Raw genomic sequence first — 27,707 nt, 5'->3', positions numbered from 1 at the left:
ACCATAGCAATGTAGGAAGTAAAGGAAGATTTGCATTTATATGGCACGTTTTTGACCTCAGGATGTCCCAAAGTGTTTTACAGCCAATGAAATGCTTTTGAAGTATAGTCACTGTAGGAAAATAAAACAAAAGGAACAAGAAAAGTTGCAAAGGAGAGAGATTGGCGGCGAGAGTCAAATTGCTTATCTGACGACTAGCTTTACATTTGTGGAAGAATAAAGGAGTAATGTTAGAAAAGCCTCCTTAATAGGAATTGATTTGGAATTTAGGGGACTGGACTTTGGGGGGTCAGTCAGATACACCAGGATTACTGTCATTTTCAAATATACTGTAAATTCCGGTAGAATTGGCTGCTGGCAGAATATGCGGCCGCCCCCTAAGTAATAACAGGAAAATGAGAGCAAAAGCTACCGTCCCAGGAGTTCTGCCATTTACACTAGAATTGCACCTGATTTAAGTTAAGCCTGCAGCAAAGCAGGGTACGTTATCTGCATGACTTGTCAAAGCAGGAAGCAGCTGAGTTCACAGGCTTTGAACGGCTGAGTTCACACAGTTTGTCTGAAACATCAGCTTTGACTGAAGCAACCAGGAAAATATTTTCTCTGCTGTGCCACTGAGAAAGCATTCTACAAGCTGCCTTTCGGCAGTTTCAGGCAGGGAAATCCTTTGCTTCCCGCTCTTCTGTCACAGAGCCCTTTCCAGGAGGCTCATGAGAGGCCTTACCAATCATGTTCTAATATTGGAAGCAGAACAGGAGCAGGAGGAAAAGGAAATGATAGAGGCACAAAAGACAAAGGAAAATAAGACCAACTGGAAGGTACCCTTCTACCAGAACCTACAGATCATGCTGTTCCCTCATGGGTGTCTCAGAAGAGGTCGGCTTAAGTGAGCCATAGTTCAGTAAAGAAGCACAGAATGAACACTATTCCCCATTGCAAATTAACCTCCAAATATCCTCACAAATACAAAAGAACAGATTGACTTGAGAACACTGGACTTCATATCACAAAGTGGTTTTGTTGTGCACTTATATCTTTGCAGCAATGTTTCTTATTACCACTCTGCCTAACCCTGGTACCTCTTGTGCTGTTCTTAAACCTACCCTGGTAATTCAACAAGGTAACAACTCAAAACCAGGGATGCCAGTGAGCTTGATTGCACTATGGTGCCGTGAGCCTCATGGTATCATGAGCCCTGTTTCAGGGCTTCTGAATCCTGAGAGGACTCTTTAACAGGCTGCGTCACCGCTGCAGTTCTCCATCCTCACACCCTACATGAGCAGGGATCTGAAAAGGTCAGGAGGGAAGATGGCACCAAGGAAACAGACTCGAGCAATGTCACTAGTGCTGGGTCCTGGATCTGAGTGCTCACCGAACATCGGGAGGGCAAACCTGATGGTGTCACTTTGATCCTCAAGAGATGTCACCTCGCAGCACTTGGAAGTCACTTTCAATCATTACTTATAAAGAGTCCCCCAAGGCTTGAAGGCTATTGGCCAGATCATCCACTGTGGATGAACTGACTGGTCTGGAGGGGTGGGGATGGATGCAGATGTTGATGGTGCCACCATCCACTCCAGATTGTCCTCTAATGTGCTGACCCTTCTCGGATATTGGTACTGATGATGGCATTAGACTTCGCTGTGACCCCTGCCATCTGTCTCAGATCCCTTGAGGTGGTCCTCAGTGCCTCCATGTGAGTGTGATGCTCACCTAGCATCTTTTTCAGCACATGATACCCAGAAATTTGAGCCCACAGACTCTGGAGCCAGAAGCTGATGTCTCCCGAGCTTTCTCTCCACCTCTGACTCCTCAGGTACTGTGAGGGTAATGAATAAAGTAATAGTGACTTATCTTCTTTATGTACAGCTAGCCTTTCTAATACCTCCTCTTTTTTCAATTTTTAGCCCATCCAGTATCTCAACTACCTCCTCTTTTACTGTGACTTTGACAGCATCTTCTTGGTAAAGACAGATGCAAAGTACTCATTTAGTACCTCGGCCATGCCCTCTGCCTCCATGAATAGATCTCCTTTTTGGTCGCTAATTGGCCCCACCCCTCCTCTTACTACCCATTCACTATTTACATGGCTATAGAAGACTTTTGGATTCCCTTTTATGTTAGTTACCAGTCCATTCTCATGTTCTATCTTTGCCCCTCTTATTTCATTTTTCACTTCCCCTCTGAACTTTCTATATTCAGCCTGGTTCTCACTTGTATTTTCAACCTGACATCTGTCATGCGCCCCTTTTTTTCTGCTTCATCTTAATCTCTATCTCTTTCATCATCCAGGGAGCTCTGGCTTTAATTGCCCTACCTTTCTCCCTCGTGGGAATGTACCTAGACGGTACCCGAACCTTCTCCTCTTTAAAGGCCGCCCATTGTTCGATTACAATTTTACCTGTCAATCTTTGATTCCAATTTATCCAGGCCAGATCTGTTCTCAACCCACTGAAATTGGCCCTACTCCAATTTTTACTCTAGATTGCTTCTTGTCCTTTTCCATAACTAATCTAAACCTTATAATACTATAATCACTGTTCCCAAAATGTTCCCCTACTGACATTTGCTCCACTTGGCCCACCTCATTTCTCAGACCCAGATCTGGCAATACCTCCTTCCTCATTGGGCCGGACACGTACTGATCAAGGAAGTTCTCCTGAACACACTTCAGAAATTCTTCCCCCTCTTTGCCCTTTATACTATTACTATCCCAGTCTATATTAGGATAATTGAAGTCCCCCATTGTCATTGCTCTATGGTTCTTGCACCTCTCTGTAATTTCCCTGCAAATGTGTTCCTCTATATCCTTCCCACTAGTTGGTGGCCTATAGAATACATCCAGTAGTGCAATGGCACCTCTATGGTTTCTTAACTCTAACCAAATAGATTCTGTCCTTGACCCCTCCAGGACTTCCTCTCTCGCCAGCACTGCAACATTCTCCTTAATCAATACTGCCACCCCCCACCCAACTTTCTTTCCTTCCCTACCTTTCCTGAACACCTTGTATCCAGGAATATTTAATACCCAATCCTGCCCTTTTTTGAGCCAGAATTCCGTTATCGCCATGACATCATTTTACCATGTGGCTAATTGCGCCTGCAGCTCACCAACCTTGTTGACCACACTTTGTGCGTTGACACACATGCACTGTAAACCTATCTTAGACCTTCTCGTATTCTCTCTTAGTCTGATCCCACCTAATACCGTAATATTTCTCTTGTGCTATCTCTTGTCTCTCCCAATCCTTTGTGCACCTTGTTTCTCCTTTCCAATACTACATCCTGGCGCCCACCCCCCACCCCACAGCACTAGTGAAACTCCTCGCGAGGACATTGGTCCCAGCTCTGTTGAGGTGCAACTCGTCCGTCCGAAAATAATAAACAAGCTATCAAGTGTAAGTTGAGACTGAAGTTGCACATTGGTTAGCAGTAGCATTGGCATGGACTAAACAGAATCTATATTCTGAATTGCTGCACAGATTCTGATGGATAAAGTCAACGCTCGGAGACCAAATCAGATCATTATTATTGCAACATGGTTGAGGTGGTAATCTGATTTGCTCAGATAGTCAGTCCAATGTGTAGGTGGCTTGAGAGTGTCAGTGTGGAAAATTAATTTCACCACCCAAAGGTATTTAATTGCATGGTTCTCAACTAATTGGTCCCAGCATCTCAACAGAGCTGGGACCAATGTCCTCGTGGGGGAAGTTAACTCGTGCTGCGGGGGAGGGTTTAACCTAATTTGGCAGAGGACTGGGCACCAGGATGAAACATTAGAGAGGAGAAATAAGATGCACAGAGGACTGGGAGGAACAAGTGTTCAGAAATAGGAGAAATCAGACAGGGGGAAAACACGAGACAATCTAAGATGAGTTTGGAGTGCATGTTCATAAATGCATGTAGTGTGGTAAATAATGTTGGTGAACTGCAGGCTTAAGTCACCAAATGAGACTATGATATAATGGCAATAATATAGACTTGGCTCAAAGAAGGGAAGGATTGGGTATTTAATATTCCTGGTTACAAGGTATTCAGGAAAGATAGGGAAGGAAATAAAGGAGGGGGGTAGCAGTATTGATCAAATAAACTATTATAGCATTGGAAAGGGATGACATAGTTGAGGGGTCAAAGACACAATCTATTTGGTTAGAATTAATTAAGGAATAATAGAGGAGCCAATACACTACTAGGTTTATACTTTGGCCACCAGATAGTGGGAAGGAGATAGAGGAGCAAATTTTCAGGCAAATTACGGAAAGATGCAAGAACTATAGAGTAGTGATAATGGGGGACTTCAGTTATCCCAATATAGACTGGGACAGTAAGAGTGTAAAGAGCAAAGGGGGGAGGAATTCCTGAAATGTGTACAGGAGAACTTTCTGGAACAGTATGTTCCCAGCCCAACGAGGAAGGAAGCAGTGCTGGATCTAGTTCGGGGGAATAAAGTGGGGCAGATGGAGCATATTTCCATGGGGGAGCATTTGGGGAACAGTGATCATAATATCATTAGGTTTAGAATAGTCATGGAAAAGGACAAGGAACAATCAAATGTGAAAATACTTAACTGGAGGAGGGCAAATTTTAGTAAGTTGAAAAGAGATCTTGCCCAGGTTGATTGGAATCAAAAATTAGTAGTCAGAACAGTAATTGAACAATGGGTGGTCTTCAAGGAGGAGTTGGTTGGCGTACAGAGTAGACACATCCCTATGAGGGGGAAAGGAAGGGCATTCAAAGCTAGAGCTCCCTGGATGACTAAAGACAGAGATTAAAATGAAACAGAAAAAGGAGGCTTATGATGAATGTAAGGTTCATAATACCGTAGAGAACCAGGCTGAATACAGAAAGTACAGAGGAGATCTAAAGAAGGGAATAAGAGGGTAAGAGGGCAAAGAGAGAATTTGAGAATAGATCAGCAGCTAATATAAAAAGGAACACAAAAGTATTTTATAAATATATAAATGGTAAAAGGGTAGTGAAAGGAAGGGTGGGACTGATTAGGGACAAAAAAGATCATCTGGTGGAGACAGAGGGCACGGCTGAAACACTAAATGAATACATTGCATCAGTCTTCACTAGGGAAGAGGATGCTGCCAATATAGCAGTAAGAGAGGAGGTAGTAGCGATATTGGATTGGATAAAAATGGATAAAGAGGAGGTAGTTAAAAGATTAGCAGTACTCAAAGTAAAAAAGTCACCCAGTCCAGATGGGATGCATCTTAAGTTACTGAGGGAAGTAAGAAATTGCAGAGGCTCTGGCCACAATCTTCCAATCCTCCTTAGAAATGGGGATGGTGTCGGAGGACTGGAGGATTGCAAATGTTACACCCCTGTTCAAAAAAGCGGAGCGGGATAAACCCGGCAAATACAGGTCAGTCAGCCTAACGTCGGTGGTCGGGAAGCTTTTAGAGACAATAATCCAGGACAAAATTAATTGGGACTTGGAAAAGTATGGGCTAATAAATTTAAGTCAGAATATATTTGTTAAAGGAAAATCATGTTTGACGAACTTGACTGTGTTCTTTGATAACGTAACGTGAAGGGTTGATGAGGGTCGTGCGGTTGATGTTGTGTACATGGACTTCCAAAAGGCATTTGATAAAGTAACATATAATAGACTTGTTAGCAAAATTAAAAGCCCATGGGATTAAAGGGACAATGGCAGCATGGATACAAAATTGGCTAAGGGACAAAAAGCTGACAGTAGAGGTGAATGGTAGTTTTTCAGATTGGAGGGAAGTATACAGTGGTGTTCCCCAGGGGTCAATATTGGGACCATTGTTCTTTTTGGTATATATTAATGATTTGGACTTGGGTATACAGTGCATAATTTGATGACCCAAAACTTGGAAATGTAGTTAACAATGTGGAAAATAGTAACAGACTTCAGGAGAACACAGACAGATTGGTTCTGATCTGGAATGCACTCCCTCAAAGGGCGGTGGAAGCAAATTCAATAGTAACTTTCAAAAGTGAATTGGATAAATACTTGAAGGGAAAAAAATTACAGGACTGTGGGGAAAGAGCAGGGGAATGGCACTAAATGGAAAGCTCTTTCAAAGTGCTGGCACAGGCACAATGGGCAGAATGGCCTCCTCCTGTGCTATACCCCATATGATACTATGATGCTATGATGAAATGGGCAGACACAGGGCAGATGAAATTTAACGTAGAGAAGTATGAAGTGATACATTTTGTTACGAAAAATGAGGAGAGGCAATATAAACTAAATGGTACAATTTTAAAGGGGGTGCAGGAACAAAGAGACCTGGGGGTGTACATGAGAAGGTTGTTTTAAAAAAAACATATGGAATCCTGGGCTTTATTAATAGAGGCATAGAGTACAAAAGCAAGCAAGTTATGCTAAACCTTTATAAAACACTGGTCAGGCCTCAGCTGGAGTATTGTGTTCAATTCTGGGCACCGCACTTTAGGAAGGGTGTCAAGACCTTAGAGAGGGTGCAGAAGAGATTTACTAGAACGGTACCAGGGATGAGGGACTTCAGTTATGTGGAGAGACTGGAGAAGCTGGGGTTATTCTCCTTAGAACAGAGAAGGTTAAGGGGAGATTTGATAGAGGTGTTCAAAATCATGAACGAATAAATAAGGAGAAACTGTTCTCAGTGGCAGAAGGGTCAGTAATCAGAGGACACAGATTTAAGGTGATCGGCAAAAAAAAAACAGAGGTGACCTGAGGAAACACTGAGTACGTTATGCAGTTTTGGACACTTCATTATAGAAAGGACATTAAAGCCTTGGAAATAGCAAGAATTCACCAGGTATGGGGAACAGTATTGATGAGGAGAGACTTAAGATACTGGGACTATTTCTTCAAAACTTCTGTAATGTCTTCACCTTCGATAACCAGTTCTTTACCCAAACACATGGAACAGCCATGGGGACCAAATTCGCACCCCAATACGCCAACATTTTCATGCACAAGTTCGAGCACGACTTCTTCACTGCACAGGACCTCCAACCAACGCTATACACCAGATACATCGACGACATCTTCTTTCTATGGACCCACGGCGAAGAATCACTGAAGAGACTACACGATAACATCAACATGTTCCATCCCACCATCAAGCTCACCATGGACTACTCCTCAGAATCGGTTTCTTTCTTGGACACACGAATCTCCATCAAAGACGGGCACCTCAGCACCTCACCCTACCGCAAGCCCACGGACAACCTCACGATGCTCCACTTTTCCAGCTTCCACCCTAACCACGTCAAAGAGGCCATCCCCCATGGACAGGCCCTGCGAATACACAGGATCTGCTCAGACGAGGAGGAACGCGATGGACACCTACAGAAGCTGAAAGACGCCCTCGTAAGAACGGGATATTATGCTCGACTCGTTGATCGACAGTTCCGACGGGCCACAGCGAAAAATCGCATAGACCTCCTCAGAAGACTAACACGAGACGAAACCAACAGAGTACCCTTCGTTGTCCAGTACTTCCCCGGCGCGGAGAAACTACGCCATGTTCTCCGCAGCCTTCAACATGCAAGACATGCCAAATCATCGACACAGATACCACCATCACACAAGAGGACACCACCCACCAGGTGCATGGTTCATACTCCTGTGACTCGGCCAACGTTGTCTACCTCATACGTTGCAGGAAAGGATGCCCCGGAGCATGGTACGTTGGCGAGACCATGCAGACACTGCGACAACGGATGAATGGACACTGCGCAACAATCGCCAGACAGGAGGGTTCCCTCCCAGTCGGGGAACACTTCAGCAGTCAAGGACATTCAGCCACCGATCTTCGGGTAAGCGTTCTCCAAGGCGGCCTTCGAGACACACGACAACGCAAAATCGTCGAGCAGAAATTGATAGCCAAGTTCCGCACCCATGAGGACGGCCTCAACCGGGATCTTGGGTTCATGTCACGCTACACGTAACCCCACCAGCGAATAAAAGTTATCTGTTTTTAATACAACGGGTCATTCTCTGTCTTTCTCTTCCTTTCGGATGTTTCTCCCTCTCTCTCTCTCTCTGTCTTTTGTTCTGGCTGTTTGTACATTCAGTGGTCCTGTAGGTAACATCTCTCTGTCTGAACACTTTGATTGCCTTGACAACGGGCAGTTGGAAAGATTATCTGTAATCACCAGGTATTGTTCTCTGACTATAAATGCGAAACATTCAAGGAATCCCACACTCACCTGACGAAGGAGATAATCTCCGAAAGCTTGTGATTTTCAAATAAAACTGTTGGACTATAACCTGGTGTTGTAAGATTCTTTACATTTGTCAACCCCAGTCCATCACCGGCATCTCCACATCATGGGGACTATTTCCGTTAGAGCAGAAAAGGCTAAGAGGAGATTTAATTGAGATTTTTAAAATTATGAAGAGTTTTAATAGAGCGAAAGGGAAAAACTGCTACCTCTAGTTGGGGGAGTCGGTGATGATGGAATCACTAATTTAAAATGATCACTGGGAGAGTGAGGAGAGAGGTTGGAAGATTTCTTTTATGCAGATGGTTGTTGTAGCATTGAATGCTTTGCTGCAGGAAGTGGTTGAAGCTAAGACCATTGCCTCTTTTAAGGGAAAATTAGATAAATATTTGAATTTAGAGGAAGATACAAGAATAGGTGAAAAGAGCAGGATTAGTTTTAGATTAACCTAGCAAAGAGCCATCAGAACACTGAGTGACCTCTTTCTGTGCTGTAATCTTGTATGGTTAAGAAATGAGATGATTCTATCAATGGCCAACACAAAGTTACAGCAATATCCCTGGATACTTCTAGAAATGCCAAAAAGTCTCACTGAGATGCTGTACTTTTGTGGCATATCAGGTGAGCAGCCAAACTAGACAAATGACTTCCCCAAATGAAGCAGACATTGCATCATGATAAATGGGTGCTCATTGTTTTATCATAATAGCGCTCCACGGGAATGTCTGTCAGCATCAGTAAGGAGAAAAGACAGGCTAACATTTCAGTATAAACATTCATCAAAACTTCATTGTACCTGAAACATTAACCCATTTTCTCTCCACAGATGCTGATTGGTCGGCAATGCATTTTCTGTTTTTATTTTTGTATCAGTCTCGGCTCAGTCTTACCTTCTGAGTCAGAAGGTCACGGGTTCAAGCCCCACTCCAGAGACTTCAGCGCATAACCTAGGCTGACACTTCAGCGTAGCCCCGATCGAGTGCTGCTCTGTCAGAGATGCCATCTTTCGGATGAGACATTAAAACGAGGCCCAGTTTGCTCTCTCAGATGGATGTAAAAGATTGCACAGCACTACTGGCCGAGGAGCAAGGGAATTCTTCCAGTTTCCTTTAACCAACATCATTGAAAAAGCAGATTATCTGGTCATTTATCTTACTGCTGTTTGTGGGACCTTGCTGTGTGCAAATTAATTGCCGTGCTTCGCTACATTGCAACAGTGACTACATTTCAAAAGTACTTAATTGGCTATGAAATGCTTTGGGACATCCTGCGGTTATGAAAGGTATAATTCTATTGGAATAATTGTCAGAATGGTCATCTAATTCTACTCTGAAAGGGTATTAGTTCTATTTAATTCGAAATATTCTGTTGATATGGTTATAGCAAATATACTGGGACAAACAAGTGGTAAAGGTGTCTGGACAAATACAACTACAGCTTACATTTTCATTGAGCTCCGTATGTACAGGAAGATGCTTCAAAGCGCTTCACATTGTAGAAGAAAAACAGAGGAGACCCAACTAGTAAGGAAAAAGAAACTGGAGAGGGTTAGGGCTTTTCAAAGCAGAGAAGCAAGTGATAGTAAAAAGGGATGAAGAGAGAAAGTTCCAGAAGACAGGAGTGTTGTGGCTGAAGCAGATCGAGCGGGTGACTCGGAGTAACCTGATGTTAAAGGAGTATGCGTGGGTATATAAGGTTAGAAGTGGTGGCTGAAGTATGATAGAGCAAAGCCATGGACAGATCTGAAAACAAGGTAGAATGTAGGTTGCAAGATGGGAATCTGTCAGAATAACTTTGCTTCATTTGTCAAAAAAAACCGAATCTTGTAGCCTATTTGACTGATTGCAGATATAATACATCCTGTGCCTTGGACACAGCTATACAAACCAGCATCTGTAATCAAAACTAGCCTTCTCAGTGCCCTTCTCATGGTCTATAGAGTTGATAGGATGTAGCTAACCTGTCAGGCTTCATGACTGGAGTAGTACCAGGAGTTACTGATACTTAAGCCAGACACCATTTTTGTGCAGATATGCAAGGAACTACTATCGGTGCAGATCAAAATATTATCATCAGTCCGGCATGCCCGTAGTGAAGCTTTGGAAATCACTTCTATTTCTGTGGAACTCTCTCCCAGACAACACTAATCATAACCTGCTGAGCTATGTTTGTTGTAGCATGTATTAGACTATGGAATACCTCTTTCTTGCCTGTTGGTGCCCTAATACAATTTTTCCAAGTCTTGATCTGCTCTCAGAACTTACCAAGTTTCAGTTCATGTGGCGGTAGCCTTGCTAACGTTACTTCTTAACACTGAAAAATATGAAGCATGGCATAGTGGGCCAAAAAAATGTGTGCGATAATTAAAAGTGAATTTACCAAAAGAGAGTTAGAAAGGGACATGACTGTGGTAGTAGATTCAACACTTTCAATGTCCAGACAAATGAACAGAATGTGTGTGCATGTAGCCAGAACATACATCTGAAGAATATGCTAAGCTTTACAATGTACTGGTCATCGTGCCATAAAACACTAAATATGCATTTGGACAGAGTGCCTGGGATTGTTTACTCTGGAAAAGAGACTCAGGGGAGATATTATTAAAGATTCCAAAGGGAGTTGATAAGTTGAGCCCCGATTTATATGTTGAAGATTGCCATAAATCCAAGAGGGGGGCACATGATCAAGCCTAGACGGGAAAAGGTACGCAGGAGGGGCTAGTTAAAGCAACTTACATTTCTATCGCGCACCTCATGTACAGAGAGAAATCGCAAAGTGCTTTACATAATGGATGCTGAGCAGGAAGAAAAATCAGAAAACAAGGAAGATAAGAGGGCTGTTGGGAAGGGTTCTGAAGAAATTTGTGAAAGTGGGGAGGAATATGGCAAAGTGGAGAGAGTTTCAGAGGGCTGGAGTTTAGTCTGAGAGAGCATGGAACAAGGAGTATGCCAGTGTCACAGAAGCGGAGAGTGGGTGGAGGAGGTCGTTAGGATAGAATGGAACAAGACTGTGGAGGGATTTGATGTAAGGAATCTTACAACACCAGGTTATAGTCTAACAAATTTATTTTAAAATCACAAGCTTTCGGAGATTATCTCCTTCGTCAGATGATTGAATGAAAAGGTTCTCAAATCGCATATCTTATACGATGTTGGGACAGCATCACATCAGATTTGAAAGTGAGGACATATGGGGTATACAGAGCGTGGGGAGCTTGGAGAGGAGGGGCAATGGGAGTACGGGCCTTCGTGCAGGTGAGGACATAAGCCATGGCATTTTGAATTAGCTGTAATTTGTCAACTCAGTCTTTTTAGAAATATGATTGATTTCCATCTGTTATAGTACAATAATATCAGCTATGTAATCCAAAAGCAGATATTCACTGGCAGTATTCAAGTTAAAATCATATATGTAAATGATTTTCAAATGGTAAATTTATTATAGAAATTTTAAACTTTTAGGTGTGAGTACTATTTCAAGCAACATTGGGGAGTTGTATGATTCACATGACAAAGATGATCAATTATTTTATGTAAAGATCATTCCATTCTAACAGATATCAATTTGGAGAGTGCTGCAGAAAATGAACTGATTGTACACTATGCCTTTTATGAATGACTACCAGTTAGTTAACCATGGAATCTTTTATTTTACTCAGTAGACTGTCTAATCAGATAAACGTAGCCACACATACTAACCTATGATATGAAACTGTAAAGGTTATATCTATTAATTGCAAATAGCCAGCACTGACTATGCCTATTTGAAGTAAAATATATGAGCAAGAAATTCAAGATTCCAGTTTCATGCATAAACTATTTTTTAAAAAAGCTAACATAACAATGGTTCTTGTGGGAATGTTTTCCCTTAATCCCAGTCAGAAAAGTACGACGTGGGTGTTCATCCTCCCTTGTGATTCACCCAGGTGCTACAGGGGTCGATCGTGAAGGAGCTGGAGCGGAAAACAGTAATGTGGCAGAGATTATCACTATTCGTCTCAACATCAGATAAAAGCAACATTGCTTATAGAAGAGAAAAATAATTAGGGAAGGGAAACAGCTGAATTTAATAAGGTGATTCTCCAGTTAAACTCCCATTTAATTAATATTCAGTTCAAACTAATTTGTTCTCATATTATGCAATATTATTGATCAACTTTGTCTCTTTCTTTAAGCACCCCCCAAATTCCTTCATAATTACAACCCACAAAGGCTAAATTTGTAGTCTTTAAGGGTGGCTACAAATGGATTGATTAGTGTCGTTGATATTGTTTTCTTCAATGGCTTAGAAGCTTCAGCCAACTCCTTCAGGTACTAATGGTGTTCCTTGCGTTTTATGGTTGACAAAGCAGTACTCAATTGCTTACAGATTTTACTGTTCAGTTGCTTTATAACATTGTTCCTTTTGAGCGGCATTTATAATATAATTACTTATTTGAGAAGAATCCATGTGTAAGTCCTTATAACCCTTTGCAGCTACAACTTTCATATTAAATCCTGAGTAAGAATTTCTGTGAAAACATTTAGAGAAAATGTGTAATAAAATTGCATGTGTGACTGTTTCTTACATGAATTATTGAAGGCTCATTTTGAGCATTAAACATTTTGTGATATCAATCAGAGGGACAATGTCTAATTGCATAATGTCAGAGCAGCTAAAGGAGGTCATGATTGTTGGAAATACATAATAATGTATAATAACATTTAGACGTGTAGTTTCTGCACTGAGAATGATGTTGAATAACTTACGTTGAACGTTATCTCATATGGGACTATTTCTGAACAGTCCCATTTTTAGACTTCAAGGCTGCAGTATAATGCAACATTTAACATACCATAAGCAGCCAAATTTCACACAAAACAATTGGACTCTGCTTCTCAGCTGTACAAATATTTATATGTCTACCCCATGATTTCACCTCTTTGCATTTCCATTATGCATGACCAACTATACATCCACATTCTGAATTCCTCGATGGCCACTCCCTTGATTCCACGAAATGGGTCAACACTGAAATCGTCATCAGAGTTAGATAATAAGGATGAGCTTTTGAGTAAATTTGGAGTTTGGAAGGTCGTGCATGTGAGGAGGGAGCTTCACTTAACTTCCAGAAAACTCAAAGAAAGTTTAGAGACAAGGTCGAATATCTATCCAAGAATAACAACCACCGTTAATTTGTGATCTGTCCTACACTACTGCAATGAAGTGTCAACCTAGACTCTGTGCGAAAGTCCTGCAGTGGGCTTGAACCCATGACCTCAGAGGTGAGAGTGTTACTACTGAGCCAAGCTGACACTGTGTAGAGTGTTTAGATATATGCCAAATGCAATTCAATAAAGATAAATGTGAAGTAGTACATTTTGGGAAGAAGAATAGAAAATGGAAATGTATAACCCAAGTGCTAAAATTCTCAATGGAGTGGAGAGACAGAGAGCTCTAATGGTACAGACTCACAGATTTTTAAATTAGGATTGCAGGTGCCAAAAGCCATAAAAGTGTTCTTGATTTTCCATGTAGAGACATCGATTACAAGAGCAAGGAAGCGGTGATGAATCTGTACAAGATTTCGATTTGGTAGAGTTAGAGTATTCTGCGCAGCTTAAGGCACCTCATGATAGAAAGGACATTGGAGCCATGGAAAAGCATTCACTAGCATGAATAAGAGGATATGGTTATGGTGGTAAGCTGTATTCACTCAGGTGAAAAAGTTAAGGGGATCTGATGGAAGTATTCAAAGTTTAGAAAGGGTTTCAGAGAGTAAGCAGTAAGATAAGATTGCCACTGGCTGATGAATCAATAACAAGGTGGGAAATAAATTTAGAGTTGGGAAATGTTTGAAAAAGCTTTCACACGAAGGTGTATTTGAATTCGGAATGCATTATTGCAAGTGGTTATTAAAACTAAGCCAACCACAGCATTTAAGCAAGAGTTAGAAAAAACACTTGAAGGAGAAAAATATTAAAGGTGCAGGGAAAGGCATGAAAATGGGATTAGAGCAGATGGTTTCATTCTGTAGCTAGCATCCAGGCTTGGGCTGATAAGTGGCAAGTAACATTCACACCAGAAAAGTGCCAGGCAATGACCATCTCCAACAAGAGAAAGTCTAACCACCTCCCTTTGACATTCAACGTATTACCATAGCTAAATCCCCCACCATCAACATCCTGGGGGTCACCATTGACCAGAAAATTAACTGGACCAGCCACATAGATACTGTGGCTACGAGAGCAGGTCAGAGGCTGGGTATTCTGTGGCGAGTGACTCACCTCCTGACTCCCCAAAGCCTTTCCACCATCTACAAGGCACAAGTCAGGAGTGTGATGGAATACTCTCCACTTGCCTGGATGAGTGTAGCTCCAACAACACTCAAGAAGCTCGACACCATTCAGGACAAAGCAGCCTGCTTGATTGGCACCCAATCCACCACCCTAAATATTCACTCCCTCCACCATCGGCGCACTGTGGCTGCAGTGTGTACCATCCACAGGATGCACTGCAGCAACTCGTCAAGGCTTCTTCAACAGCACCTCCCAAACCCACAACTTCTACCATCTAGAAGGACAAGGGCATCAGGCACATGGGAACAACACCACCTGCATGTTCCCCTCCAAGTCACACACCATCCCAACTTGGAAATATATTGCCGTTCCTTCATCGTCGCTGGGTCAAAATCCTGGAACTCCCTTCCTAACAGCACTGTGGGAGAACCTTCACCACATGGACTGCAGCGGTTCAAGAAGGCGGCTCACCACCAACTTCTTAAGGGCAATTAGGGATGGGACAATAAATGCCGGCCTCGCCAGCGATGCCCACATCCCATGAACGAATAAAAAAAAAATTGACATGGCCTCCTCCTTTGCAGGAATATCCATGTCTCTATAAAAACCTGGTGCATCATTTGTGGCATGTAGTGATGCTTTCAGCGAAAAAGCTGAAAAAAATCTATTGATACCCTGGGCAGGATTTTAACAGTGAAAAATGGGTGGATTGGGGGCAGGGGGGTGGCATTGAAAATTGCAACAATTTCAGTCCTGCCTCCAACCCGCCCATTTCCGGTTTTCACCGGGGTGGGACGAGGGGCGGGCGACCAACCCACTCTCAGGAGGCGGGTTGGTCACTAAAATCTTTCAAAGAGGCTGCGGGCCTCCATTTTGAAAAGTTTTGCGATTTTAGCCCCTGGGGGCCGGGATTCCCGGTCCTTCTCCTTCACGCCAGGTGAGAGGAGGCGAGAAGGCCCAAAACTGCAGGTAATTAGAGGTCATACATATAAAATAGTCGCTGATAAATCCAATAGAGAATTCAGGAGAAACTTCTTTACCCAAAGAGTGGTAAGAATGTGGAACGTGCTACCACACGGAATAGTTGAAGCAAATAGCAGAGATGCATTTAAGGGGAAGCTAGATAATCACATGAGGGAGAAAGGAATAGAAGGACATCATGATAGGGTTAGATGATTAGGATGGGAGGAGGGTTGTGTGGAGCATAAACGGAGGCATAGACCAGTTGGCCGAATGGCCTGTTTCTGTGCTGTAGTTTCGATGTAACTCGATGATGATTGATTTTTAAATCATAGAATCATACAGCACAAAAGCAAAAAGGCTTGAGGTGAAACTAAGAGTTTATTTTCATTGTCAATATTTGTTCTTATCTCTAGGAAGGGATTAAATGATTCTTTACATGTACGTAATGGCCCATTAGAATTTGGTTTTGTACTTTAACCTAACCAGTTGTGATTTCAACGTTAAGTTACATTCATGATTGTTGGCATTTGAGGTGGCATTTTTTCAAGTAATTCCAATGTGCTGTGGAATTTTCCTTTTCGCAAGCCAAAATAACATTGTTGCTCACTCCTCTATTTTATGGCATAAATGAAGCATTAAAGGGCAGTTTCATATCTCTGAGGGGTACAGGATGTGGAAGTCAAAATAGTGAAAGTTTCTGCTTTGTGCAGATGAAACCACCCTACATGGCTTTCTAGATTACAAAGACATTTGACAGTTTGTCCATGTTGGTGTTTTTAACATGTGAAAGAAAATAACCATCATCTGTAAGGTTGTTCTATACGATCTGACTGTCCATCTGACATTGTATGAATGAGCTGAACTTTCCTTCAACTCAACTTCAGCAAACAAGTCATTATTTAAATTACCTGCCAGCACTCACATGGCTCTGATTCTGAAGCCTCCCAGGCTGCATGCTCGAGCTAAACAAACTGATGCACGACTTCCATGTTCTGCTTGACTCAGAGTGTGACATCCTACCTCACATCTGGTCAGTCACCAACGGTCCCCTGATCAGCATCCTCAGAGTGTTATGTAAATGCATGTAGTCATTGCTACGGAGAGAAGATGAACAGAAAATGAGAGCTCAAATGGTGAAAAGCAAGTTGTTAAATAAATGATCATCTAAGTATTTTATTTCTTATTGTTAAAATACATCTTAATTGACAAAATTATTGTAAAAACAACATATTTTGCCATATACTTTACAATGTTTGCTATAGAATTTTGAAGGGCTTCTGACAGAGTGTTCCATACATTGCTCAATACTTGCATGTTTGCATTCTTGAAATTATCATGCTTTTGTTTGTTTATGTGCACAGAAAGTATGCACAAAACTATCTCCACATTCAGCAATGTAAAAAGGGTACTGTCACCAAAGTTTACAAATCCATAATGATGGGCATCTTAATCTCAGTCACATACCCTTCTGATTCAGTCATCTGTTGAGTACAGTTGATGGACAAATAAAATGTAGTGACTAATGCATTTTTCTTTTAATTTTTATTCCTTCATTGCAGTTGATGTTTGCATTGACTGGTCTGTGGATCTCAAAAAATACATGGTGCTGGCAGGTGAGCCTGTGCGTGTGAAATGTGCACTGTTCTATGGATACATCAGGACTAACTACAGCATGGCGCAGAATTCAGGACTCAGCCTAATGTGGTATAAAAATAATGGGCAAGGAGACTCAGAAGAACCAATTATATTTGCTGGACGCAGAATAAGCAAAGAGGAGGATTCAATTTGGTTCCATTCAGCAGAGTTGCAGGACAACGGATTCTACACTTGCGTATTAAGGTAAGAGGAAATTTGTAAAATATGTTTTCAACCCATAAGAAAAGCTACATTGTTTTAGTTATCACACTACAATTTCAAGCTGTCTGGTGATGTGAAAAAAATTAATTGATGCAGCATACAAGTAGAGAATAGGCTAAAATATCTGGAAGGCAGTCAAACTTTAATTTGAACACTACTTGAACGGATGTGAAATGCCTTGATACTAATGTAAAGTTGGAGTTTCCTGTAAAATCACGCAGATATGATGTTAATAAAGTGAAAAGACAGAGAGAAAATCTTGTTCCAGAGGTATAATTACGTTACTCATGCTTCTAAGAGATTCAGTGGGGCAGTGGGAAAAGGCTGTATATAAAGCGTGCCGGTATATCTCCTGTGGCATTGCTTATGCGTAGTCTGTGCTCTGACCCTGCCTGCTGCTGGGTGTCCAAAGTCATGCTGCCCTCCTGACTTGGCCTAGTCTCCCACTGACCTCCAGCTTCCTGACACAGCCCTGATTGCAGCTAACTTCCCTGGAATGTTGATCACTTTTCTACGCTGAAAGCCATGTCCTCTGGATGCAAAGAGAAATAAGATGTATCAGGTTTTTTTCAGCCTTTGGTCTGTTGGAAATCTGAAAATATATTTGAATACATAGTGCAATCTGTAGCAATATTTTGACAGGAGTTTCATATTTAGTGTCAATCCCACAAATATTGTTGCAGCTGTTGACCATTAATAATTAGTAGATGTAATGACCACAGTAGGTGGCTCTTGCAGGTAACACGTCCCGAATATTTCTATCTCCATTTTTCTCTATCTATTTGTCAATTAATTTACTTCTTTATCTCTATATTTTTTCTATGTTTCTCTCTTGTGTTTCTCTATCTTGGTTTCTCTCTATATTTCTCTTTACTAATAGTTACTGAAGCGGCCAGAGACTTGTGACTTTCATAGTCTGAGCTGACATGAACCTAGCCGAATCCATTTCTAGGATTGTCAGTGTTGGGCCTGGTGGGCCCGTCAGCCATTTAGTTCACAACGGGACTGTCGTAATAATTGGGATTGGGTTTCTTGCTGCCATATTCAGGGAGCATAGGTCCATTTAAGCTGGGTGTCAACCTCAGAACCTAAGAGCGGGCTTTGTAATAAGGATATGCAGTTTCCAGCATATTGGGCAATGAATGAAAATAATTGTGTCTTAGAAAGTTGGGTATGTTTCTAATGCTGGGCTTTAGGTGCATGCATAAGGGATCCAAAAAATTAGGGAGTAACAAAAAAAGAAAAGTTAGGTGAAGTGTGGGCGGTCTGGGAAGGGAGCAGCATGTAATTTTTGACAATCCTAAGGCATAGGTCGGGAAAGTTGTAAAGGAAAGTTATTGGAGTGATTGGAAGAATTAGTTTTGTCATTTCTTTCTGAATCATTGCACTTTTTATATGTTCTTTATTATTTTTTAAACTAGAGTTCTATATTACAGTGGGCGGGAAACCAATATGGCCGCTGAAAGAACATTTTCAAAGATTTGATTGATTTATTTTTAGTGAATGGGGTCTTGTTTTAAGAATTCGTGGCTTTTTAATGAGATAGTGGTTTTTGATTGGTGAATTAACATGTTTCACACTCTACAGATATGTTGGTCATTTTTCTATGCCTTAAGGACATGTTCCCATACCCGGAAGATGCAGACATTTTCAATTTATGTTTTTTTCATGTTGGTCTGTTGGAAATCTGAAAATTAATTTGAATACATAGTGCAATCTGTAGCAGGCTATTAAATTAAACATTTTGACAGGAGTTTCATATTTAGTGTCAGTCTCACATATGTTGCTGTAGTTGTTGACCATTAGTAATTAGTAGGTGCAATGACCATAGTAGGAAGCTACTGCAGATAATATATCCTGGATATTCATTCGATAAAGATAAGTTCCTATTATGTCTGAGAGCCAGTGGTAAAGAATTGTTAAGGGTGTTACGAAGAGTTTGGGACCTCACTACACCCATCGCATTTTCTTTTTACCTTTTATTCTCCCAAGTCAAACATCACATTTCTTGTTATGATGTAAATAGAAGCCATGAATTGAAATGTAACATGATGACACAGGACATATTGCATGTCTGGACAATGAATCCCATATCATACACGTGGAATTATTTTTGGTTTTAGCTTGCATTATTATGACTCAAGATTGAATCTCTTAAATGTTGTGGAATTCATAGGACTATGAATGCTGTACAGTCAGTGATGCAGTTGAGAGAATATAATGCAAATTTGTTGTAACAAAAATTTGTCATATTACTGAATATCAGTATGAACATAAACTTGATTATAACCTTGCAAGGTTAACATGTTTTTCTAGATCCGTATTACTTCTGAACTATGAGTTTGGAGTGCACTTTCAACACAGAAGTCTGGAAGCAAAGGAGTTATCTTACTGTTCATATGATTGTATAAACTATTATTCCACCCACCCCCATTATATAAATTAGCCATTGACGACATTCCACCTGTACTGTCTCCTTTCAAAAACAATGCGTGGGGGGGGGGGATGGGGGGCGGGTACATGAGGAGTACAAACACAAGTCATGATGTAGCTATCTTTCTTAAGGACACTAACTGATTTGTTATATTTTAATTGACTATTTTTCCTTCCTTTCATTCATCTCACCAATATTCTCCACCAACTTAAGAGCAGATGAGCAGGCCATAGACTCCTCTATGGCTTTCAGTGACTTTGATTGTCTGTGCTTTGATCAATAGAAGATGTTTCCTCTTGGGAGAAGAGGAACTGAGCCACATGTTTCTGACGAGACACCCAGCTACTACAATGGCTCTCATTTCTATGACTTGTGTTCTATATGTTACAGCTTAACTATTACATAATTTGAACCTGTGACCATGGTAATGTGTAGAATCTCCTTAATTACTCCTTTGGTAATATGTGAACAGTGTCTAAATATTAGCAAAAATCTGGAATCTTGAACCAAAATTTGTAGCAGTGGGCAGATGATTTTAAGCAAGCTGCATGCAATGGCATTTTTACAATTTGTATAGCATTAGGCTAGATATCTCTAATCACTAGTAGATTTCCCATATTGTGCACAGGTAGTCTGGGATCTGAGCTTATTACTTCCTTGCAGTAGTCTAAATATCTTAACACATTCCCATCACTAAGATAACAAACTAACTGAAACGACACATATTACTGAAACTGAACTGAATGCAGGGCCCCAGAGTTGAGGAGATTTCTTTGGAAATTAAGATTATATAAGATGGTCTTGACAAATCTCAATTTTCGGTCTTCAGTTCTTAGTTTAGTTCTAGTTCTTGCAGTAGTCTTTGTAGTAGAAGGTGTGGGAGTACTTTGTCCAGTATGTATAACAGTGTCTGTAAAGTTGCAAAGTGCATCTCCGACAGAGAGACAGAAGGTTACAGAAGTTAAGATTTATGGCTATACCACTCAGATACAGGCAGATAGAAGTGTGTCATTTAAATTTACAAGTTTCCCTGTGATCGCAAGAGGTGAGATTTAAGCCAAATAATTCAGATACAGCTACCAGTGCGGCAAGAGTAATTTACCCAGGGGAAGATGATCCAGGAGGAATGGATAACACCTCTACAGACAAAGGTTCATCACTTTGATGTCTCAGACTTACACACCCCATCTGTTTTGAGTACCTGCCAAAGTTCTATATTTATACAGGTATGTATTAGTTTCACTTCAAGTACAATTATCACAATGATGATACGGAAATCAAGATAATTACGGCCTAAAAAAGGAATCTACCAGCAATCTTAGCGTAGAAACTACATTCTGATATATTGTTGGGCTGAATGGCCTGTTTCTGTGCTGTTAATTCCATGTAATAATTTAAAGCAATAACTTCATTTTAATTGCTGCCTCACACTAAGGTCAAAAAGGAATATGTTCAGGGGAGACGTTTAACATTTTGGAATAGCACGTCTAAAAGTCAATTAGACAGGGCAATTAGGAATTATTGAATATGATGGTAAATTCATCATTAACATGCATAATATGTGTGCAGAGTCCAGATATGATGGAAATTTAAGAATTGTTTTTTCAGTTATGAAACTATGTTTTTGGTTGACTGGATTCTAGATTAAGTCAACCAAATGTTAATTAGATTATTTTATACACCAGTAGATTGTAAATGTTACAGTCGTGCTTTTAAAGACGCGCTGATCGTTTATTTGTGCATCAGTGCTTAGTTTATAAAATGTAGTGTTGGGCTACAAACCTGAATGTGTCTTTGGGAGAGCTGGCTGGACATGCTCAGGAAGATCTAGACAATTCATGGTTCATTTAGCATTGTCAGAATATACTTTCTCCATGATTGAAAACCTTGTCATGTTATGAGTGAAGATTTATATTGTGGCAATGCATCTCTATACCAAATGCAATGTGTGAGGAAGTGGAATTGTTTCTTTCATGCAGCGAGATGGAAAAATGCTTTGTTAGCATTTACAAAGCCTCCAGTGAATACCCGTTTTAAAGTGAGTAACTACTAGAATTCTCCCCTGTTCCAGAGACAGAAAGCAAAAACGTAGCACCAGACAGAACAGGAAAAGATATTTCCGCACTGATGCTTTGAATCAGATTTGGCAGTATGGAGTCATATATCACAGATTCCCATGATAGCTAAGGTATATAAATTGAAGAGACTGGTCAAGCTTGAAATGATTTTTTGTCCCACAAATGTAAAGAGAAGAGGGAGAACCTTTCATTAGGTGATTATCAGACAGCTTTTGGAGTGGGAATGTTGGGTGACACTCAAAGTTTCTGCCCTTGAGAGCTCTTGCTGGCTTCTGTGACTGCGAAAGGGTTAATTTGGATCAAAACAACATCACATTATCACCAGAACAGCTTAATTAAACTGAACATATTCAGTTAGGTTTTACCATAAAAGTACATCATGCTTTTTGTAATGCAATAAGTATCCAAAAAATAATCTTGCAAAGATTTCCGTTGAGACATAGAAAGCTGAAGGATCCATTTTGTGCAGGGCTCGATGACATCTTGAATATAGGCTGTTTAGTTGTCACCAGATGCTACTGTTAGCGCAGTGTGCTAGTGCACTACTAACGATGCAGTGTAGTGGTGTTCACATGCAGCATTCCTACCAGGTAGGGGGAGAAGTAGCAGAGGTCTGTGGTTGTACATTCAAAGGTGCACACAACGGGTCGGATCATGCTGTAATGGGGCATCTCGCGGTGTGCACCATTAGACTACTTGGTACACCCTTCAACTCGAAATTTGTTTGCGCAGTAACTTGCTGGAAGTGTGAACTGATAATGGCGCAGTGAGGGCAACGGGGCATCTGGGACCTTAGTGAACGACGGGAACAACAGTCTATCTCCTTGAAAAATGAGATTTAAGGATTGAGAAAGAAACAGAGGAACAACAGAGAAGGGGGGTGAATTAGAGTCAAATCAGGTACAGAAAGAGAAATAAAGAGAGGGAAAGGAAGATTGGATTCAGAGAGAGAAAGAAAAGAGACAGAAAGGAAAAGTAAAAAAAAATTAAAAATTAAATTTGACATTTTAAAATCACCAACAACAATTGACTACATGCAGGAATGAGATTGAATAGTTTAAATTGTTCCCTTTCTGGGTCTGAGCGGTTGATGGGCATTGCCACATCATTAAAAAGGTACTTATGCTGTTAAATTCCTGCCCTAACTTTCTGCGGCGAGTTTAATGGGCAATTTATGTGCAAATTCAGCAAGTTCTTAAAAATAACAGGGAGGCTAAGGGCGAGGTGCAGTTTGTGGGAAGCAAATGGCGGAGCGGTGTAAATCGACCAGCAAATTCTGGAGATTCGCAACTCACTTGTTGGCCGATTTGCGCATTAATAGCGGCGTGCGTCATTAACACGCCGCTACTTCTCCAGCAAGATCCGGCCCAACATGTTTTTCCAGACTTCTTCAACTAACTATTACTGAGGTTTGTAAACAATTTTACAACACCAAGTTATAGTCCAGCAATTTTATTTTAAATTCACAAGCTTTCGGAGACTTCCTCCTTCCTCAGGTAAATGTTTCAGGACCTCCTTGAAGCCTACGCATTTATACATATAGAACAATACATGGTGTTTACAGACTGCCCCTGCAACTGCCCGTTGCCAAGGCAATCACCATGTTCAGACAGAGAGGTGTCACCTGCAGAACCCCCGAATACACATTCAACAAAAAAACAAACAGGGAAAAAAAAACAGAGAAAAAAAACAGAGAGAGGCAGAAACATCCGGAAGGCAGAGGGAGCCAGCAAATGACCCATTATATTAAAAACAGATAACATTTGTTCGCTGGTGGGGTAACGTGTAGCGTGACATGAACCCAAGATCCCGGTTGAGGCCGTCCTCATGGGTGCGGAACTTGGCTATCAATTTCTGCTCGACGATTTTGCGTTGTCGTGTGTCTCGAAGGCCGCCTTGGAGTACGCTTACCCGAAGGTCGGTGGATGAATGTCCATGACTGCTGAAGTGTTCCCCGACTGGAAGGGAACCCTCCTGTCTGGCGACTGCTGCGCGGTGTCCGTTCATCCGTTGTCGCAGCGTCTGCATGGTCTCGCCAATGTACCATGCTCTGGGGCATCCTTTCCTGCAACGTATGAGGCAGACAACGTTGGCCGAGTCACAGGAGTATGAACCATGCACCTGGTGGGTGGTGTCCTCTCGTGTGATGGTGGTATCTGTGTCGATGATCTGGCATGTCTTGCAGAGGTTACCGTGGCAGGGTTGTGTGGCGTCATGGACGCTGTTCTCTTGAAAGCTAGGTAATTTGCTGCGAACGATGGTCTGTTTCAGGTTGGGTGGCTGTTTAAAGGCGAGTAGTGGAGGTGTGGGGATGGCCATAGCGAGGTGTTTGTCCTCATTGATGACATGTTGAAGGCTGCGGAGAACATGGCGTCGTTTCTCCGCTCCGGGGAAGTACTGGACGACAAAGGGTACTCTGTTGGTTGCGTCCCGTGTTAGTCTCCTGAGGAGGTCTATGCGATTTTTTGCTGTGGCCCGTCGGAACTGTCGATCGATGAGTCGAGCGTCATATCCCGTTCTTACTAGGGCGTCTTTCAGCGTCTGTAGGTGTCCATCGCGTTCCTCCTCGTCTGAGCAGACCCTGTGTATTCGCAGGGCCTGTCCATAGGGGATGGCCTCTTTGACGTGGTTAGGGTGGAAGCTGGAAAAGTGGAGCATCGTGAGGTTGTCCGTGGGCTTGCGGTAGAGTGAGGTGCTGAGGTGCCCGTCTTTGATGGAGATTTGTGTGTCCAAGAAAGAAACTGATTCTGAGGAGTAGTCCATGGTGAGCTTGATGGTGGGATGGAACTTGTTGATGTTATCGTGTAGTCTCTTTAGTGATTCCTTGCCGTGGGTCCATAGAAAGAAAATGTCGTCGATGTATCTGGTGTATAGTGTTGGTTGGAGGTCTTGTGCAGTGAAGAAGTCCTGCTCGAACTTGTGCATGAAAATGTTGGCGTATTGGGGTGCGAATTTGGTCCCCATGGCTGTTCCGTGTGTTTGGGTAAAGAACTGGTTATCGAAGGTGAAGACATTGTGATCCAGGCGAAATCGAAGTTCTCAGCCGAGGGCTCAATTTCTGCCCCACTACCAAAATGGACCCCACTAGTCTCGCGGCGGACACAGAGGAATTCATCAGGAGAATGAGGCTCCGGGAATTCTACCACAAACCCCAAGATTTCAGCAGCGAACCCAATGAGACAATCGACGATCCGGAACAGCAGACAGAGGGATCCGCGGTACAGCAACCGAAGAGGAAAGAGTCAAACTGGACTCCTCCGGAGGGTCGCTGCCCTCAGCTGGACATGTATGCTCAAGCTGTCAGGAAATGCGTCAATGCCAGATTCATCAGCCGCACTCAGAAGACAGTCCAGAATGTCACCCGAGCACAACGCAACGCCATCAACGCTCTCAAGACCAACCGCAACATCGTCATCAAACCAGCGGACAAAGGAGGAGCCATAGTCATACAGAACAGAACAGACTATTGCAAAGAAGCATACCGACAACTGGACAACCAGGAACACTACAGACGGTTACCCGCAGATCCGACCAAAGAACACACCCACCAGCTCAACAAACTGATCAAGACCTTCGATCCAGACCTTCAAAGCATCCTACGCAATCTCATCCCACGTAATCCCCGCGTGGGAGACTTCTACTGCCTCCCAAAGATACACAAAGCCAACACACCCGAACGTCCCATCGTATCAGGCAACGGAACCCTGTGTGAGAACCTCTCTGGATACATCGAGGGCATCCTGAAACCCATCGTACAGGGAACCCCCAGCTTCTGTCGCGACACTACAGACTTCCTACAAAAACTCAGTACCCACGGACCAGTTGAACCAGGAACACTTCTCACCACGATGGACGTCTCGGCACTACACACCAGTATCCCCCACGATGACGGCATCGCTGCGACAGCATCAATACTCAACACCAACAACAGCCAATCTCCGGAAGCCATCCTACAACTCATCCGCTTCATCCTGGATCACAATGTCTTCACCTTCGATAACCAGTTCTTTACCCAAACACACGGAACAGCCATGGGGACCAAATTCGCACCCCAATACGCCAACATTTTCATGCACAAGTTCGAGCAGGACTTCTTCACTGCACAAGACCTCCAACCAACACTATACACCAGATACATCGACGACATTTTCTTTCTATGGACCCACGGCAAGGAATCACTAAAGAGACTACACGATAACATCAACAAGTTCCATCCCACCATCAAGCTCACCATGGACTACTCCTCAGAATCAGTTTCTTTCTTGGACACACGAATCTCCATCAAAGACGGGCACCTCAGCACCTCACTCTACCGCAAGCCCACGGACAACCTCACGATGCTCCACTTTTCCAGCTTCCACCCTAACCACGTCAAAGAGGCCATCCCCTATGGACAGGCCCTGCGAATACACAGGGTCTGCTCAGACGAGGAGGAACGCGATGGACACCTACAGACGCTGAAAGACGCCCTAGTAAGAACGGGATATGACGCTCGACTCATCGATCGACAGTTCCGACGGGCCACAGCAAAAAATCGCATAGACCTCCTCAGGAGACTAACACGGGACGCAACCAACAGAGTACCCTTTGTCGTCCAGTACTTCCCCGGAGCGGAGAAACGACGCCATGTTCTCCGCAGCCTTCAACATGTCATCAATGAGGACAAACACCTCGCTATGGCCATCCCCACACCTCCACTACTCGCCTTTAAACAGCCACCCAACCTCAAACAGACCATCGTTCGCAGCAAATTACCTAGCTTTCAAGAGAACAGCTTCCACGACGCCACACAACCCTGCCACGGTAACCTCTGCAAGACATGCCAGATCATCGACACAGATACCACCATCACACGAGAGGACACCACCCACCAGGTGCATGGTTCATACTCCTGTGACTCGGCCAACGTTGTCTGCCTCATACGTTGCAGGAAAGGATGCCCCAGAGCATGGTACATTGGCGAGACCATGCAGACGCTGCGACAACGGATGAACGGACACCGCGCAGCAGTCGCCAGACAGGAGGGTTCCCTCCCAGTCGGGGAACACTTCAGCAGTCATGGACATTCATCCACCGACCTTCGGGTAAGCGTACTCCAAGGCGGCCTTCGAGACACACGACAACGCAAAATCGTCGAGCAGAAATTGATAGCCAAGTTCCGCACCCATGAGGACGGCCTCAACCGGGATCTTGGGTTCATGTCACGCTACACGTTACCCCACCAGCGAACAAATGTTATCTGTTTTTAATATAATGGGTCATTTGCTGGCTCCCTCTGCCTTCCGGATGTTTCTGCCTCTCTCTGTTTTTTTTCTCTGTTTTTTTTTCCCTGTTTGTTTTTTTGTTGAATGTGTATTCGGGGGTTCTGCAGGTGACACCTCTCTGTCTGAACACGGTGATTGCCTTGGCAACGGGCAGTTGCAGGGGCAGTCTGTAAACACCATGTATTGTTCTATATGTATAAATGCGTAGGCTTCAAGGAGGTCCTGAAACATTTACCTGAGGAAGGAGGAAGTCTCCGAAAGCTTGTGAATTTAAAATAAAATTTCTGGACTATAACTTGGTGTTGTAAAATTGTTTACAATTGTCAACCCCAGTCCATCACCGGCATCTCCACATTATTACTGAGGTGTAACCAATGTAATTCAAGACCACTTCTTAGAGGTAGTCAGAGATCACTGAGTGCAGTTTTGGTCTCCTTATTTAAGAAAGGACATAATTGCTTTAGAGGCGGTTCCGAGAAGGTTCACTCGACTGATTCCTTGGATGAGGGGGTTATCTTATGAGGAAAGTTGGGCCTGTATACATTGGAGTTTAGAAGAATGAGAGGTGATCTTATTGAAATATATAAATCATGAGGGGACTTGTGGGGTGGATGCTGAGAGGATGTTTCCCCTTGTGGGA

At 42.5% G+C, this 27,707-nt stretch overlaps 1 protein-coding gene across 1 annotated transcript in view; it reads left to right on the top strand.

The window, feature by feature from the left end:
* LOC137332823 (X-linked interleukin-1 receptor accessory protein-like 2) overlaps positions 1-27,707 on the top strand; it is a 248,240-nt gene that overhangs the window by 41,398 nt on the left and 179,135 nt on the right. Inside the window, exon 2 of the mRNA XM_067996754.1 lies at positions 16,994-17,273. Coding sequence (XP_067852855.1) covers positions 16,994-17,273 — 280 coding nt within the window. The remainder of the gene's footprint in view (positions 1-16,993; positions 17,274-27,707) is intronic.

This window comes from Heptranchias perlo, chromosome 15 (assembly GCF_035084215.1).
Source record: "Heptranchias perlo isolate sHepPer1 chromosome 15, sHepPer1.hap1, whole genome shotgun sequence".
NCBI classification, from domain to species: Eukaryota; Metazoa; Chordata; class Chondrichthyes; order Hexanchiformes; family Hexanchidae; genus Heptranchias; species Heptranchias perlo.
Note: the sequence above shows the minus strand (reverse complement) of the source record. Positions and strands in the feature narration are given on the sequence as shown.